Genomic DNA, 18370 nt, shown 5'->3' with positions numbered 1-18370 from the left:
GAAGAATATTTTTTCCATTGATTTTTAGAGAAAATAGAAGTGGGGGAGGTGGGGGAAAGAAAGAGAAACATTGACACGTGAGAGACACATCAGTTGGTTGCCTCCCACATGAGTCCAGACGGGGGTTGGGAATTGAACCTGCAACCCTTTGGTCTGAGGGCCAATGCTCTAACCACTGAGCAACCGGCCAGGGTTACCACAACTTTTTTATCCACTCCTCTTTTGCTGGGCATTTGGGTTGCTTCCATGTCTTAGCTATTGTAAATAACACTGCAGTGAACATAGGATTGCATAAATCTTTTTGAATTCGTGTTTTGGGTTTCTTTGAATATATACCCAGAAGTGGAATCACTACGTCATAAGGCAATTGCATTTTAACTTTTTGAGGAGCTTCCACAGTTTTGTTTTGCTTTTAATCCTCACCTGAGGATATTTTTCCATTGATTTTTAGAGAGAGTGGAGTGGGGGGGAGAGAGAAAGAGAGAGAGAGAGAGAGAGAGAGAGAGAGAGAGAGAGAGAGAAGCATTGATGTGAGAGAGACATATGGATTGGTTGCCTCCTGCACGCACCAGTGGGAGCCAGGGATCGAGCCTGCAACCAAGGTACATGCCATGCCCTTGATGGGACTCAAACCCGTGACCCCTTTAGTCCAAGGGCTGACACTCTAACCACTGAAACAAACTGGGTAGGGCAGTATGGACATCTTAACGATGTTAATTCTTCCTACCCGTAAACACAGTATATGCTTCCATTTTTAAGGGGGGGGGGCAGAAGTAGATTTACAGTTGTGTGTAGGAGAAACACAGAATTTATTCTTATATTATTATTTATTAATTTCTGTATTTTCCATATGAACAATTATAAACCTACTTTTGCCCACCCTGTATTTGTATCTTCTTCAGTTTCTTTCTTTGGTGTCTTATAATTTTCCAAGTATAGGTCTTTTACCTCCTTGGTTAAATTTATTGCTAGGTATTTAATTTTTATTGATTTTATTATTTTTTAATATAGTTTTTTTTATTTCAGAGAAGAAGGGAGGAGGCTAGAGAGATAGAAACATCAATGATGAGAGAGAATCACTGATTGGCTGCTTCCTGCACACCCCACACGGGATCCAGCCCGCAACCTGGGCATATGCCCTGACCAGGGAATCAAACCTGTTTCATAGGTCAATGCTCAACCACTGAGCCACTCTGGCTGGGCATTTTTATTTTTTTGATGCAATTGTAAATGGGATTGTTTTCTTAGTTTCCCTTTTTATTAGTTCATTATTGGTGTATTAAAATGCAACTGATTTCTGAATATTTATTTTGTTTCCTTTTTGTTTCCTTCTACTTTACTGATTTCATTTATCAGTTCTAGTAGTTTTTTGGTGGTATCTTTAGGGTTCTTAACACGTGTACTTTTTAAATTCTTAGCTAAAGAACAGTGTTTCTGCCCTGGCCAGTGTTTCTAAGTGGTTAGAGCAGTGGTTCTCAACCTTGGCTGCACATTAGAATCACCTGGGAATTTTTTTAAAATCCTGATTTCTGGGCCCATCCTCCAGAAATTCTGTTTCTTTGTTACTAATGTTGTGGCCCCACCCCATAACAAAGAAACAGAATTTCCAGAGGATGAGGCCCAGAAATGAGGATTTTAAAAAGATTCCCACGCCCTAACCGGTTTGGCTCAGTGGATAGAGCGTCGGCCTTTGGACTGAAGGGTCCCAGGTTCGATTCCTGTCAAGGGCATGTACCTTGGTTGCGGACATATCCCCAGTAGGGGGTGTACAGGAGGCAGCTGATCGATGTTTCTCTCTCATCGATGTTTCTAACTCTCTATCCCTCTCCCTTCTTCTCTGTAAAAAATCAATAAAATATATATTTTTAAAAAAATAAAAAGATTCCCAGGTGATTCTAATGTGCAGCCAAGGTTGAGAACCACTGGGTTAGAGCGTCGGCCCACGCACTGAAGAGTCATGGGCTTGATTCCGGTCAAGGGCACATACCTGGATTGCAGGTTCAATCCCCAGCCCCAGTTGGGGCACGTGCAGGAAGAAACCAATGGATATGTCTCTCTCATATCATGTTTCTCTCTCTCTTCCCCCCACACCCCCTCTTAAAAAAAAAATCAATGGAAAAAAATATCCTTGGTTTAAGATTAACAAAAAAAGAAAGAAAGAAAAAGAGAGCAGTGTGTCTGAAACTAAGCATGGGAACCTTAGAGAGGTCAGGGTATTCATTGATAGTTGTAGACACTGGGGTTCTAAAAAATTGTTTATAAACTATGAGCTATATAGACAAGGGGAGAAGTGGCTCTAATCCTGAGCCCTTAACTTCTGTCCTTTCTGAATACATGAGGTTTATTGCTATATTTAAGTGGAATACTTGCTGCAGAGGCTATATAACAGCCTTTGTAAAATAAAAGCATAGATGGAAGATCACCTAAGCCCTTGCAGGTATCTTTGTCATCACTCTGATTCAGTATTTTACACAAACCCTAGGTTATGTTATTACTTTCACTTCTTCTACTTAGACTCTATTGGGGTGAAATAGCAAAACAATGCAAATTTTTAATTACCATTTTCTGATTAACTAAAACTATGTTACTAAATTTTATAGAAAGTCGTCTTCATAGTGATGCCAATCTGTCTCATTCAACTATCTGGGAGAAGCCGGAAACCCCTTTGGAATTAAGATGAGAATTCTGGCTCTTACAGGCTTCATCTGTTCTCCTTCCCGCGTGGTTGAAAAGCTGCTAGAAATATTTCTGCAGGCTGACTAAGGATCTGTTTCTCTCCACATTTGAGTGTACTGAAGTGGGTGCTATGCAATTTAAATGTCTGATTTCCAGATCATTTTATTTCCGTCATTCCTGTTATGTCTTTGGCTCAACAGACTCTAGAATTTGTTTCAGACTTAATCTCAGACTGATATTACATGTTGAAGGCTTTGTCACAGAGCTTTGTGTGCTTTCCTGAGCCACAATATACTCTGAAGCTTTAGGGCTTCAAAGGCCAGTGGTAATTTTTATTTCTCCTTTCCCTTTCACTGCTAGACGCATCTCAAGGATTCTGATCCATTCAGTTCTACCCCTTGAACATCCAAAGTGGAATTAGACCACTGCCAAGACTGCTCTAAGGAGTTCAATTCTTCTGAATTTTATCTAGAAGAATTATAACTTTTCTTTTTCATCTCCTTTTCATCTTAAAGTGATTCCAGGCTACGTTAGAAATTGTTTATTGAAATAGACCCTCAGAAACACTTTATTCCTAACATGTATTTAGTCCCTCTCTTTCTGTAGTATAGTTAGTTTTTGACCCAAGGGGTTGACTACTTCTCAACTCAGTCAGCTTAAAAGGGTTAAATTATATGCAGCACAAACTTCTCATTTGTGAAGTTGACTTTTTCATATGAATGATTTTCCATCTCAAGAAATTGTTTCTATTTCAAGGACTAACAAATTCTACTTTACAAAGAGTTGAAGTGGGTTTCCTAAGGAAGTTTTTACTAAAGAGCCAGACCATCTATTTAAATGGAATCATTGTTGTAACTTAAGAGTGTTTTTTTGCTGCTGCCTCTGTTTACAAACTGTGAGCTATATAAAATGTATAAAATGGAACAACGTGGAAAGTAGCCAATAGCGGAAAGTGGCCCTCTATAAAGACTTTCTCCTTTCTCTGCAGTTTCTTGTGATTATACTTAGTGGGCTTTGACCATCATGTAGTATTTCATAAAGCTCCTAAATAGACTTCTCTTTGGGCTCTGAAGAAAATGACTGAATTTTGTCAGTCACCCAGCATTGGTAATATTGTGGCCATTGAACAAACTTTGAAGCAATAAAAATAATTCAGTTGAAAATAATTCTGTTTCATTCATACATAGCAAGCTGTAGATCCCATGTGTACTGCATGTCTCACCTGGAGGCTTTTCTTTGCCCTTTTTCCAGCACTTTGTTAGTGAACGTAAATATGACGAGGATCTGGGAAGAGTAGCCCGGTTCACCTGTGACGTGGAGACCCTAAAGAAGAACATTGATTCATTTGGACAAGGTGAGATAGCAAGAGATTCCGGGCACTGGAGATGGTGATGAGAAGACCACACTGTACTAATTAGAGACTGAAGTGCTGGTTGGCTTCTCTTCTGATTCTTCTTTCGTGCCTCTTGTGTTTTGTTTGTTTTTATGAAAAGTAGCTCTGAGATCTTTAAGAAGTCAGTGGATGCAGATGCTTGGAGCGCTGAGGATGGGCTCCCTAAATTTGCAATAACATTTTTTTCATCCATTCTCTGTTGAGTTGAGAGTGTATGATATGAAGTATAAAGAGCATGGAGCTCTGGAGTCAGACCAAGTTTGCCTCTACTCATTTTATTCCTCTGGAACCTCATTTTATTCCTCTCCAAAATGGAGATAGTAATACCTACCTTGCCTGGCATACAATAGGTGATAAAACAATAGCTTCAAAGAGGGTGGTGCCTCTAAGGTGAGAGTTTGTGTGCCACCAATCCTGAGCTCAGCGCCTTGGTTCTTTCCATCTCGGTATGAAAGTGAAATGTTGGCTCTAGGGCAGTGATTGTGAACTCAGCACTAGTCCAGGCTTAACACCAAGAAAAAAATCTAGTGGGGAGCATTAAACCATTGAATTCTGACAAAATTTGAATTGAAAATGTTAATATTTTTCAGCTAAATTGGTATTTTAAGTTTGGGATTGTTTTTGCGAAAGAATCCTAGGAAGATACATGTTTGTTGTAAAGACTAGTTCTGTTCATATTAACTAATCTTGATTAGTTATACTGCATCATTCAAATTTTTTTAAAAAGATTAACTCTTTACCTTTGTCTTTCTTTGTAGAGTGTTCCTTTGTCTGTACTTTAGAGTGTTCCTCACATAGGAACTGTATGTATGGCTTATATTGTTACTCCTAGGTTTAGGTAGTAGGAAGAGCCAGAACCTTAGGTAGTAGGAAGTCAGGAAGGCACTAGTTGGTGGGGGGATAGGTCACTCTGGTCTTGAACTATTGGCTTATTTCTAAGAGCAGTGGGGATTTGGAGGAAGATGGCAAAAGGCAGATTTTCCTTTTTGTTACCCGTTTTATGTATAAGCATTCTTTATCTTAAATTGCTCTTGTGAAATGGTGAAAACCTTACCCTTCGTCCTCTTTCATCATATGACTGCATATTTCATATATTTGTTTCAGTGTCCCATCCAAAGAACAGCTATTCAACCCGATCGCGATGTAGCTCAGTTACATCTGTGTCCCTGAGTAGCCTGTGTGATGCCCCTGCTGCTGCTGCTGCTGCTGCTGCTGCTTCCACCTGTGCCTCTGGTCCCAGCCTTACAAGTACTAACAAGAAAAACTCGGCACCAGGAGAGGCTCCTGCAGGCAGAGCAGACTCCAGTGGCCGGTCCTATCAGCCTCATCGTCAGGTAACCTGGCTTCCACACTGAGCTAGTCAGGAAGAAAGCTACCAGATTTTCACAGTTGTTTTTTTTATATTTTATTGATTTTTTTACAGAGAGGAAGGGAGAGGGATAGAGAGCTAGAAACATCGATGAGAGAGAAATATCTATCAGCTGCCTCCTGCACACCCCCTACTGGGGATGTCCCCTTGACTGGAATCGAACCCGGGACCCTTCAGTCTGTAGGTCAACGCTCTATCCACTGAGCCAAACTGGTTAGGGCACAGTTTATTTTTTTATTTTTTATTTTATTTTTTTAAATATATAGATTGTCACCGTTTAAGTGCTGACAGTTCAGTACATTACCTTCCTCTCTTTATTCCCATTCCACACCTATTTTGAATCCCTCCAGCCTGTTAGTTCCAGAGAAAGCATTTGGTATGTATGTTCCAAACCACCAGCCAGTTTAGATTTCCTGTTGCCAAGACTGCTGACTTTCTGATGTTGGCAGTGATTCTAGCTGTCGTAGGTAGTAACGCCTGGTAATTAGTCACAGTGGGAGTCGTGCACCCATCTCAAGGTAGATAAATACCACAGTGGCAGGTTCACCAGAATGAAGCAGCAACTCCTTAGAAGTACAACGTAGAATATACCGGAGAGAGTGTGAACTTGGTTCCATACGGAGTGAACACTAGAAAGTTGAAGCATAATCCATAGTTTCTTTTCCTTGGTTTGAAAAAGATACACAAGAGCAATTGAAAGCAGTGCTGTCGGTAATTCTTCAGAATTGAAATTAGAAGACAAAAATAAAATCCCATGCCATAAACTTTCTGGGTTGTAATGTAAAAATGTACTGCATGTCATAGCAGTGTGATTGAATCTATGGTTTATATAGCAAAGCAGATCATAATGATGTTTATTTTATTATAACAAATGTTCATTATCTTTACAAATTATTTATTATCTGCAAAGCTCAGACATGTAATAAGATACTTGCCCAATTGAGGGCTTGTAACAACCCAAGGAATGTTCTTCTTTCTTTAGCATGTGCCCAGCTAAAGAAAAGTGAACTCCTCTTCAGTGGAGAAGAGCCTAGGGGTGAAAGGCAGGGGAAAAATAGTGAAAGAATGATCATTTCTGATGCAGTGGAATGATCATTTCTGATGCAGTGGCTAGGTTGAATTAGGCAGAATTCTGTGAATCTTGAGAGATCACTGAGTCCCGAGTATGGACTACCACAATTATGCTGTCAGAATACTCCTATAAACTAAACTGGAACAAATGGAGTACCACAATGCCAGAGTATTTTGGACATCATATTCTTTCGTCCTTAGGTGTTGCCGGGGAACCGACGAGGAGGACAAGGCTACAGGCCGCAAGGCCAAAAGTTCAGTGACCCCACGAACCAAGAACAACATGACAGTATGGGTCGTTACAGAAATAGCTCATGGTATTCATCTGGTTCCAGGTATCAGAGTTCACAACCCCAGGCACCAGGAAATGCTAGTGAACGGGGCCAGGCGCTCTCTGCAGGGAACAATGGAACTGGAGCCAGCATGGAACCCAGCCCACCTAAGCCCTCATTCAAAAGGGGCCCACTCCCCCAGCGCAAACCCAGGACCTCTCATCCTGCAGCTGTGAACTCTTGAGGGAAATTCCAATTGGCCTTTCTCCTTTATCCCACATAATTCAACTTGGTAACTGGACTTTAGGAAACTTATAGTTAGATTTAATAACAGAAAGACGTTTTCGCATATCAGTTTTTATACCATTCTAAATATTTCTTTCCTCATTTCCTCATTATTTTTGGAAGGCAATCTTTTTTTTCCCCTTGACCTTTCCCCATGATTTGGATTCATTCTGATTGGTCATTTCTACCAGGAATCATGGGCAATGATGGCCAAGTTTCCCAAGAGTAAGCAGTGTTCTTCCCAGGGCACCAGGCCTTTCAGTTGCCCGCAGAGGCCGTCCTCAGCAGCCCCCACGGTCAGGCTCTCAGGAGTGGATGGGCTAGTCCTACTGCCTTTCCAGTCTAAAAGGAGCCACACATGCCTGTCAGGTTCCCTCTAAACAACAGTTTCACCAGGAGAGGCACTGAGGGGATTGTGTGCTGCACTGAATTAGAGAAGTGGAAAATTTAATTGGTGAAAAGGAAAAAAAGACTAGGAAATATTTAAGAATCTGCCTCTCACAAAGTGCCTGAGATTGACACTCAGATCAGGGTTTCAGTCTCCCGCTTGGCATGATAGCTTAACCTGCAGTTTCTTCAAAATATCCAAAGCTTTGTTTCCTTAAATTTCCTGAGACTGTAAACATGTCTAGGGAAGTCCATGGGAAAATAGCATTTATTTAAAGTTAAAAGAGGGGGGAAAGTATTTCTTTGCTTTAATGTTCGAAAATTTTTGTTGTTATTATTCTCATTCTAAATCGTATTCTTATCCTAAATCAAATTTATAGCTATGTAATTAGTGTTAATCTAAGTGTTACTCATCAAAAAATTGCCACAGTCAATCTTTAGAGTTGAGTAAATAAAAACAACTGCATAAATGTTCCCACATTTGTTTCCCAGCGGCAAGTGACTTCATTTCATTATCTATTTTTCTTTGGGCCTCATGTGGTAGAAGTCTCTGAGACAGCTTGTTCGGGGCTTAAATGAGGGTGTCTGATGCCTAAGTCATCTGTCCGCTGCTTAGCTTCAGAACCAAATTAAAATGTGAAGAGCCAGAATGAGCAAATGCAGCTGTTCCTGTGGGAAAGACTCATAGGATAGGGAATGACTTTCCAAAGGAGAGCTCACCAGTTTAGAAAAACCACAGCTGCCAACGGCTCTCCCAGGCAACCAAAGGTTATATCAGCACCCTCCTCCCTGCCTGTCCCTTGACAGGAGTAGTGAATGTAACCGTATAATTGAGCTCCCGCACGTAGCAGGTGGCATCGGTGCCAGATCCTTGCACCCTATCCCCACTCCAGCATCTATGATTTAATAACAGCAGAGCGATTTATTTCTCCAGTATTTGTTCTCCCAAGTCTGAATCCCAGACTGAGTGGCAGTGGTGCAGAACTCAGCTGCCTCGGGGCTTCCCCTGGCTCTTTGGCTGAAGCTGAGCTGCCTGGTTCAGGTTGGTTGAACAGATTTAGAGAGGACGAGAGATTGTGTGTGTCTTTCAGTAATGAAAACAGTAGTCAAGGAGTACTGGGAAGCCATTTTCTAAAAGGCTCATCACCTCATTTTGGGGAATTTGTCCAATAACACCATCAGCCTGCTGGGTGTCAGGAAAAAAACCCTGCTTTTCTGATTAATTGCTTACCTTACTTTATAGGAAATTCAGAGATTGAAACAACCTTGAAGGATTCTGAGGTCTATCTCTGTATCCAAGCAAAACTGTATTTAACCACCCAGACAGATGGGAAGCCACTGTTTATGAAAACAGTCTTTAAGTCGAAATTAAAATCTTATAGAAAAGTATTTGAATATATTTTTCTGTGACCATAAAAAGTTTGAAAATTATCAAGATTTTTCTACATTTTGTTTTTAATTACAGAGTAGTATTTAAAATATCAAATAATGCCCTAACCGGTTTGGCTCAGTGGATAGAGCGCCGGCCTGTGGACTCAAGGGTACCAGGTTCGATTCTGGCCAAGGGCATGTACCTTGGTAGCGGGCACATCCCCAGTGGGGAGTGTGCAGGAGGCAGCTGATCGGTGTTTCTCTCTCATCGATGTTTCTAACTCTCTATCCCTCTCCCTTCTTCCCTGTAAAAAATCAATAAAATATATATTTTTTTAAAAAAATCAAATAATACAGAAATGTAAAAGGAGAAAATTAAAGTTTCTATTCCTCAGGCTTAGTAATGACTTAGTTTGGTGTAGCCCAGCTGTTGTGGCTCAGTGGTCGAGCATTGACCCATGAATCAGGAGGTCACAGTTCAATTCCCAGTCAGGGCACATGCTTGGGTTGCGGGTTCAATTCCCACTGTGGGGCATGCAAGAGGCAGCCTATCAATGATTCTCATCATTGATGTTTCTATCTCTCCCTCTCCCTTCCTCTCTGAAATAAATAAAAAAACATATTTTTTAAAAATAATAATTTGGTCTATACCCTTATAGATTTTTCAAGGCATATATGTATATATATACATGAATATATAGATTTTTTGTTTGTATGCGTTTTATGATTTTTTTTAATCATGTCTAAACCATAGTTCATTTAGGATCTTCTGTTGTAGATATTCTGTTCCTAAATTTGCCAATTTGACTTTCTTCGATGAAGATAAGTTAGGTTTATCTTAAGTTTGAATTGTGCAGCCATTCCTTGCTCTCCATATAGATCTGGCCTTCCTAAGAGAAGAGAAGCTCTGAACCCTGGGCAGCTCCCACTGTCTGGTCAAAGAGATCCTACCTAATCATCATTGTTCCTTCCTTTTCCATTGCCTCTTAGAGATCAATGTCTTGCTTTTCCCCAACTTAGAGATAGGACTTGAAACTTCAGATTGCTTATCTCTGGCAGTTATATGCCCCTGGAGAGAGAACATTTCAGTTAGCATGGCTTCATTATGAACATCAGGTGTTTCCTAGGCCCCTTATTTATCACAGTTCTTAAAATTCCCTCACTCCCTCCCTGCCACTCTTCTCTTAAAAAAAAAAAAAGATCAATGGAAAAAATATCCTCAGGTGAGGATTAACAATAAAAGGATGATACAAAAGGGTGGATGCATGATGGAAGATAAAAAATCTTCCCGTATCTTGTCCCATTGATAAGTTTCATATATATCTTGCCACAAATTTTCTAAATTTCAAACATGCAAATATATATTTTTTTCTTTTATATAAATAGGAATCAAACTATTCATACTTCTATAACCTTGCTTTTTTCAATTCTCACTTTTTATAATAGATTTTTTGTTTTATGAAAAATCAATATATATATATAAATGCTAAAAAAATTAATAATAATAAATTTAAACAGTTCAAAAGTACATATGATGAAAAATATGCCTCCATCCCACTCTGGACTTTTTGCCCCCTCCCCTGAGGCCACCACTCTTAAGTACCTTGTGTTCCCTTCAGAGATTTTCTGTACTAGCTCATGTATATCGTAAGAATGTATACCACTTTTTAAAAATTAAATTTATTGGGATGACATTGGTCAACATGAATACATAGGTTTCAGGTGTGGGTTTCTATGTTACAAGATTTGTATATTACACCATACGCTTACTACTCTAAGTCAGATCCCCCTGTCACCATATATTAGGACCCCTTCCTCCTCCCGCCCCCTTCCCTCAGGCAACCACCACACTGCTGTTTGTGTTCACAAGTTTCAGTTTTATATCCCACATATGAGTGAAATCATATAGTTCTTAGCTTTTTCTGACTGACTTATTTCACTTAGCATAATGTTCTCAAGATCCATCCATGTTGTTGCAAATGGAGCTATTTCATCCTTTCATATGGTTAATTAGTATTCCATTGTGTACATGTACCACATCTTCTTCATCCAGTCCTTTATTGCAGGGCACTTTGGTTGTTTCCATGTCTTGTTCACCATGAATAATGCTGTAATGAACATAGGGATGCATATAGCTGGTGATTTCAAGTTTTTTGGGTATATACCCAGGAGAGGGACTGCTGGGTCGTATGGTAGCTCTATTCTCAAATTTTTGAGGACTCGCCACACTGCTTTCCATAGTGGTTGTACCAATCTACATTCCCACCAGCAATCGATGAGGGTTCCCCTCTTTCCACAACCTCTCCAACACTTGTTATTGCTTGTCTTATTGACAATGGCTACTCTAACAGGTATAAGAGTTTTTTGTTGTTGTTTTTAAAATATATTTTATTGATTTTTTACAGAGAGGGAGGGAGAGGGAGAGCGAGTCAGAAACATCGATGAGAGAGAAACATCGATCAGCTGCCTCCTGCACACCTCCCACTGGGGATGTGCCCACAACCAAGGTACATGCCCTTGACCGGAATCGAACCCTGGAACCTTCAGTCCACAGGCCGATGCTCTATCCACTGAGCCAAACCGGTCAGGGCTATAAGGGGGGTTTTTGATTATAGTTTTGATTTGCATTTCCCTAATTACCAGTGAGGTTGAACATCTTTTCATATATCTATTGGCTGTATCTTCTTGAGAGAGGAGTATTTTCAGGTCCTCTGCCCACTTTTTGATTGGGTTGTTTGTCTGGTATTGCTTTTTATGAGTTCTTTTTTTTAAAAAAAATGTATTTTTATTGATTTCAGAGAGGAAGGGAGAGAGAAATAGAAACATCAATGATGAGAAAGAATCATTGATCAGCCACCTCTACTAGGGATTGAGCCCGCTACCCCAGGCATGTGCCCTTGACCGGAATCAAACCTAGGACCCTTCAGTCCACAGGTGGACGCTCTATCCACTGAGCCAAACCAGCTAGGGCTATGAGTTCTTTATATTTTTTTTAAATTAAACCTTTGTCAGAGCTACCGTTTGCAAATATCTCCCATTCTGGTTGGCTGCTTCTTTATTTTGTTGTGCAGAAGCTTTTTAGTTTGATATAGTCCCATTCATTTATTTTTGCCTTTACTTCCCTTGCCTTTGGGGTCAAGTTCATAAAATGTTCTCTATGACCAAGGTCCATAAGTTTGGTACCTATAGTTTCTTCTATGTAACTTGTTTCGGGTCTTATATTTAGGTCTTTGATACATTTTGAATTAATTTTTGTACATGGGACAAACTGTAATCCACTTTCATTCATTTGCATATGGCTTTCCAGTTTTCCCAGCGCCATTTATTGAAGAGAGTATTTTGACTCCATTGTGTGTTTCTGGCTCCTTTGTTGAAAATTATCTGTCCATATACATGTGGTTTTATAGCTGGGCTCTCTATTCTGTTCCATTCTGTGTGTCTGCAAATGCCATGCTGTTTTGATTATCGTAGCTCAGTAGTATAATTTGAAGTCGGGTAGTGTGATACCTCCAGCTTCATTCTTTTTTCTCAGGATTGCTTTGGCTATTCAGGGTCTTTTGTAGTTCCATACAAATCTGATGATTTTTCATTGTATTTTTTTAAAAAATGACATTGGGGGTTGCATTAAATCTGTATATTGCTTTGGGTAATAGAATGTACTATACCACTTAGACCTCTTTTTATGTCAGTATTCACAAACATACCTTGTTCTTCCTATGGCTGGATAATATCTCATTGTATAAATTTATCATAATTAGTTTATCCAGTCCCTACTAATGGTTTTCAGGTTTTTGCTATTATAAGTATTGATGAAATGAGCATCTCATAATATGTATATCATTCCTCATTTGTAAATGTGTATCTTCAGGACAAATTCCTATAAGTGGAATTGCTGGATCTCATTGGTAAAGTATTCTTAAAGATGCATGGATATACACTCTCGCCAACAGTGTTTGGGAGTGCTTAGTACAGGTGCTGAGCTGGAAGCTGAGGAAGGACAAAGATAACCAAAACACATCCCTTCAAGGGGCTGATAAAATAATACAAGGTAATAGTGTTGCATGAATGAGCCATGCTGTCTTCTGAGTGAACTGGGGGAAGCACCACTTTAAGAGCTGGGTCCTACACTTAAACTGGAACTATTCAAGGGGTGATCAGGCATTTGTTTGGTGGTTTATAGGTAAGGTGGCCTTATTTCAGAATCCCAAACCAGGGTACAGACTTACGAGTATGAATGTATGTATGGAGGGGAAACAGGATAACTACATTAGGTTGGGAGTGACCTGGAACAGTCAGGATGCATGGTCATCAGTCTGTGAACTAAGCTGTACTGTTGGAGGTCAGTAGAAGAATGACTTGTTGCCCCTGGGAGTTCTGCCATTTGACTTAACAACATGAGGCTTTGTCTTGCCTGATTTATTGGGTTCATCCTACCTTCTTGCCCCACCTGGTGAGGGTTATATCCATACAGCAGCACACTGCATGGAAGAAACAGGTTCCAAAGTGATACCTGTGTGTAGGTCACCAGCTGATACAAGGAGCTATTTTGTCACTATTTTAACCAGTTCAGAGTACCAGACCATAATGCTGGTCTGGTAAAATCAGTCAACTTGACTAAAGCACATTTTCCCCTTCAAACATTGAGGCACCTACTATGCACTAGGCCGGTGTTCTCAGCCTTCTGGCCCTTTAAATACAGTTCCTCATGTTGTGACCCAACCATAAAATTATTTTTGTTGCTACTTCATAACTGTAATGTTGCTACTATTATGAATCGTAATGTAAATATCTGATATGCAGGATGGTCTTAGGCGACCCCTGTGAAAGGGTCATTCGACCGCCAAAGGGGTCGCGACCTACAGGTTGAGAACCGCTGCACTAGGCACTATGCTGAGTTCTGAGGCTTAGATGAATGGTTCTAGCTCTTGCCTCAACCACTTTGCAGGTGAAGGGAATAGAGCTTTTAGCTCTTCCTTAAACTCTTAGAAGCTGTGCCTGGTGGCTAGACAGTGTGGTAGAATGGGAAGACCCTGGACTTTTGAGACGCACACTTGGATTTTAATTCTGACTTCACAGCTTGGTAGCCATGTGAGTAGCAAACCTTGGGAAAATCATATCTTTGGACCTCTCCATGGACTATAAAGTGGAGACAATGGCAACTTCTTCATTATTATGCCAGGTGTTGCAGAACAATACCCTGGTGTCTGAGTTAACCCGGGACCAATTGGAAGCTCACTCACCGGAACTTTTGCTTGTTGTGTTTCCTGCCCAGTTAAAAAGTGAGGAAAGACTTCCCCTGTCTCCAGCCATACAGACCTTACTAACAACAACAACAAAGTCATCCTATAGTCCTTTTGTAGCTTTTCTCCTCTGAGTGCATATCTCCCCAGCATGGTGCCCCTCTTATCTGTCTGTCATACTTGTCAGGAAAGTGCACCCTCACCCCCAATTTCTGAGCTCTCTGGATGGGGCAGGCCAGATGCTCAAGGCACTACCTGGGTAAACGCAGTCACCAGCACAGCAGCATACAGGAGTGAAGGGGAGCAGGGCAGGCTTGCCCAGGAGAGAGGGAACGTTATTTCATACCGGTGTGGAGGGGATTTTATTACCTGCATTGTTACTCCTTGGAAACACTATCTGAAGAAGGTTTTTCTGGGTGAGGAAACTCACCCACCATCACCACAACCAGCACAACTGTTCTGCAGTCCGCCCGCCCCTTCACTGCTGTCAAAACAGCAGGAATGAACACCACCCACTCTGATTCCTCAGGGAAAAGTCAGGTCTCCTTTTTATGTCTCTCTTCAGCTTAACCCAGTTAGGCTTTCTCTGTAACTTGATTTCAAACAAACCCATTTTTTGGTGCTGCTAGGACATAGAGATTGAGATTTCTCAGCCTCACTCCCTTGCTGGCTCCAGGCAAGGTTGTGGTAGCCTGCCCTCCAGCAGGCAGGGCATGAAGCACGTTGCTGTTTACAGTGGGCACTCCCTACAGGGCACTAACTGACCACTCATCAAAATGACCATACCGTTGCCTTTTAATGGGCTGTTTACCAAAGGACCGGACCAAGCACCCCCGCAGTGTGGCACGGTAGCATACTGCTATCAACCCAGTCAAACCTTGGTTCAGACCCGGTTCCACCACTACTAGCCGTGAGACATAAAACAGTTTCTTTACCTGTTAATAAAACCATGGACCTTCCGGGATTTCCTTGTTTGAAAGTTTATTGTTATTTTCTCACAGTAGCTAGGATCACCCACTAAAAGGAAAGAAAAATGGCTTTGTAAAGTATATGATTATCTAACCACTATGCTGCACACCTGAAACTAATACAAAATACTATTGAATGTAAACTGTAATTGTAAAATAAAGTTTAAACAATAATAAATAATGCTATAATAAACATCATTTAACATAAAAAAAGGAATGGCCTAAAATGAGACAGCCAAGAGGTGGCCAAGTACTGAAGGCCTCAAAGTATTCCAAAATGTTGTGTTTATTTTGGTGGAGAAGGGGAACCTTCAGTGAGGCCTTATTCTGAGCTCATTTCAGTGGTCCTGGCACCTAAGGCCAGAGCAAGCGTTCAGGGGAACATTTAACAACTGCTACCACTTCCTAAACTCAACAATCCTCTGAGGAAAGATCATTACAAATGAAGGGACTGATGCTGTGAGATGAACACCCATCCTGCCCAAGGTCACAGCTGTTTGATCAGTGACAGTTAGAATGAGAGCCCAGACTACTATGACCTGAAAGCCTGAGATGTTCCCACCACACAACACAGCCTGAGAAGCAGGGCATGGCCACACTGGCCAACAAACAGACTGGGGGAGCTCCAGAAAGGAGGGTAGGAAGAATGGAGGAGGGAGGGGCCCTGGGCTCTATTCCTCGACAGCCACCTGTTCTCACCCACACTGCACACAGACTAGCTCCTACTGTGCCTGGGGGAGGGGGACTTTTTCCATCTTTTGTGTCTTGAATTCCCCCCGCCCCTTGCTTTGCTCTTCCCTTCTCTCCTTGTTCCTTCTGTAGATAAAACTCCCACAGACTTCCCACCGCAGCTCCAAAACGCAGCCTCCTGAGTTTCTTGTTGACAGTGGCTTTGAGCTATCTCTGAACAGGGCTCTCCCTCAACCTTCCTCTCCCTGTGACACCCCCCAAGGCTGAATGACGAGTTGCGGGGAGGGGAGAAGAAATGAGATTACAGTGAGGAAGCGGGTGCTCTCCAACTTCACAGCGCTCTGTTCAACTCCCTAATCCCCAGTTACTGTCTCCTTAATGGGGGTCCCTGCCCCTTGTGTGTGTTTGGGGGTTGGGGGAGGTGGAAAGAAAAGGCAGGAAGATCTTACTTAGGGACTTAGGTAACCAGGTACAGATGGAGAAAGAGAGACTTGCTGAAAGTAACAAGTTGGTAAAAATGATATACCTCTACGTCTGTTTCCTCATTTGTGAAATGGAAGTGTAACTAGCACTGCCATGCCTATTTCACCAGGGTTCCTATAAAATTGAAAATCAGACAAACATTTACATGGTGTAAATGTCACACATTGTTCTAGTCCTTTACTCATTCCTAACAATCCTCTGAAGTGTTCTTATCTCCATTTGACACATAAGAAAATGGAGTCACAGAAGGAAAAGCTCACAGTAAGTGGCAGAGCTATTTTCAGACCTAGTTTGGTTCCCAAGTTGGTGGGTGCTCTCAGCCACTGCCTCATCCCGTCTTCAAGGTGAGCTGACCCGAACCTGCACCCTCTCCTTAGCAGAATGCCTGAATGTCACCCGGAGGAGCGCAGAAGAGCGGCTAAGGGAGGGTTACTTTGCAGCCCAGGACCCTGGTGGGAGTGGGACAGCCAGGACCCTCGTGAGGGTGGGAGTGGGGGTGGGGAGCATGAGCTGCAGACTCCTTTTTAGGCTCTTTCTTCCTGGGAACAGGATTTCAGGATTCAGAGTAGCTTCCTCTCTCCTCCCAAAAGCACCAGTTCATTTTAATACAGGTGCTTGGGGCTTGGCCCTCGTTGGGGACGAGTGGGAGGTGGAGCGGGGGACTCTCCTTTCGGATTCTGGTGACACTGGGTGTCTCCTCTAGAGCGGTGGGGAGTGCACAGCCGCCAGCCTCACTCGTTCGGGAACAAATTGCTGTTTTGGCCCCGGCGGCTCCTCTGGGCGCGGGCGGTAGCCGTGCTCACTTGCAAACCGTGGGAGGGAGGAGCGGCGCTGGCAGCGCGAGGCTGGGGACACCGACGCAGCGCCAGAGACGAGCAGGAGACTGCTCGGGCCGCCTCCTCTCCGGGCGCCTGGCCCCTCCTTTCAATTCCTCACCCGAGGGGGGATGGAGCCAACGCACCCCACCTCTGCCAGCTTCCCCTCCAGATCCCAGCCGAGTTCTCGAGGACTGAAGCGGGGCGGGGTGCGGAGGCTGGGTCCTCCTGACTCCGGGCTCGCCCGGACCCACGTGCTAGGCTAGGAAGTTCTCACCAGCGTCTGACGTCTACCTGTCCCCGGCATTGGCAACCGGACCCTCTAGCGCAGCCTGGGAGCAATAGGTGATGAATAGAAATATGGGGGCAAGGCAGAGGGTCTGGCCTCCCCGCATCCGCGCACACCTGTACCCTTTCCGCTCCGGAGCGCACACGGGGCGCATTTGAACCTTCCTCCCAGGGCTTCCCACCCTCCAATTTCCCAACAGCTCCCGGCTGCAGCGGCATCTGCTATAGATGGAGCGATCCATTTCCAGGGGTCAAGTTGAGGCTGAGAAAGGCTGGCATGCCCAGAAGCTGTGTGCAGAACGCCCCCCCCCCCCCCCAGTCGCCTTTAGACTTCCCCTGCACAACTGGGATCCCTCTAGGGATCCCAACCTCCGCCAACTACCCGGCCTTCACCTGCTGCGCTAGTGCCCCCGCCCCTTTTCCGATTACAGTTTCCTCGGGGAAGGCACACTCTACCTTCCCTCCCGCCCCCGCCCCCAGCCCCAGCCTCTCCTCAGGTCCCTATTGCGGAGAAGGCGCCGCTCCCCTGCGGCTGGGGAGCCCCAGCCAGACCCGGCGCTCGCCGGTCCTTCTCCGCGGGGCGGGCCGGGCGGCTCGGGGCGGGCCGGGCGGCGGGGATTGGAGGACCGCCACCTCCCCTGCTCCCACCGAGGTCCCGAGGGGAGGGGGTTCCCTCGGTGGGAGTCCTGTCCCTTTAAGAAGGCGGCCCTGCCTGGGTGTGCCCGGTCTCCATGGTTACCCCGGTGCAGGCGGCGGGCGCCCCAGGGAGGGAGGGAGGCTGCCGCTTCTCCCCGACAGACGGAGGGAGCCGCGGGGACCCGGCACCCATTCGAGCCCGTGCGGGAGCCGAACTGCAGCTGAAACGGGAGCCACGGTCGCCGCCGTTGCGAGCGGAAGGTGCCGAGAGCGCAGCCGGCGCAGAGTCTGGAGCCGGGGATTCGTGGGCGGCCGGAGCGCGAGGGGCCGCGCGCCATGCCCCGGGCCCCGACGGCAGGGACGGCCCCTCGCGCGCGGGCGGCCGGCGGGGCCTGCGAGTCTGGGGTGGGCATTGTCCCCCGACAG

General features: G+C 43.8%; 1 protein-coding gene across 2 annotated transcripts in view; it reads left to right on the top strand.

Moving 5' to 3' along the window:
* SPATS2 (spermatogenesis associated serine rich 2) overlaps positions 1–7940 on the top strand; it is a 119264-nt gene extending 111324 nt beyond the window's left edge. For both annotated transcript variants that reach the window (XM_081084739.1, XM_081084740.1), the window contains 3 exons: positions 3928–4030; positions 5174–5403; positions 6711–7940. In XM_081084739.1, coding sequence (XP_080940865.1) covers positions 3928–4030; positions 5174–5403; positions 6711–7025 — 648 coding nt within the window. In that variant the 3' untranslated portion in view covers positions 7026–7940. The remainder of the gene's footprint in view (positions 1–3927; positions 4031–5173; positions 5404–6710) is intronic.
* The last annotated feature ends 10430 nt before the right edge of the window (positions 7941–18370 follow it).

This window comes from Myotis nattereri (assembly GCF_964212035.1).
Source record: "Myotis nattereri genome assembly, chromosome: 2".
NCBI lineage: Eukaryota > Metazoa > Chordata > Mammalia > Chiroptera > Vespertilionidae > Myotis > Myotis nattereri.
This window is presented reverse-complemented; position numbering and strand designations above follow the sequence as displayed.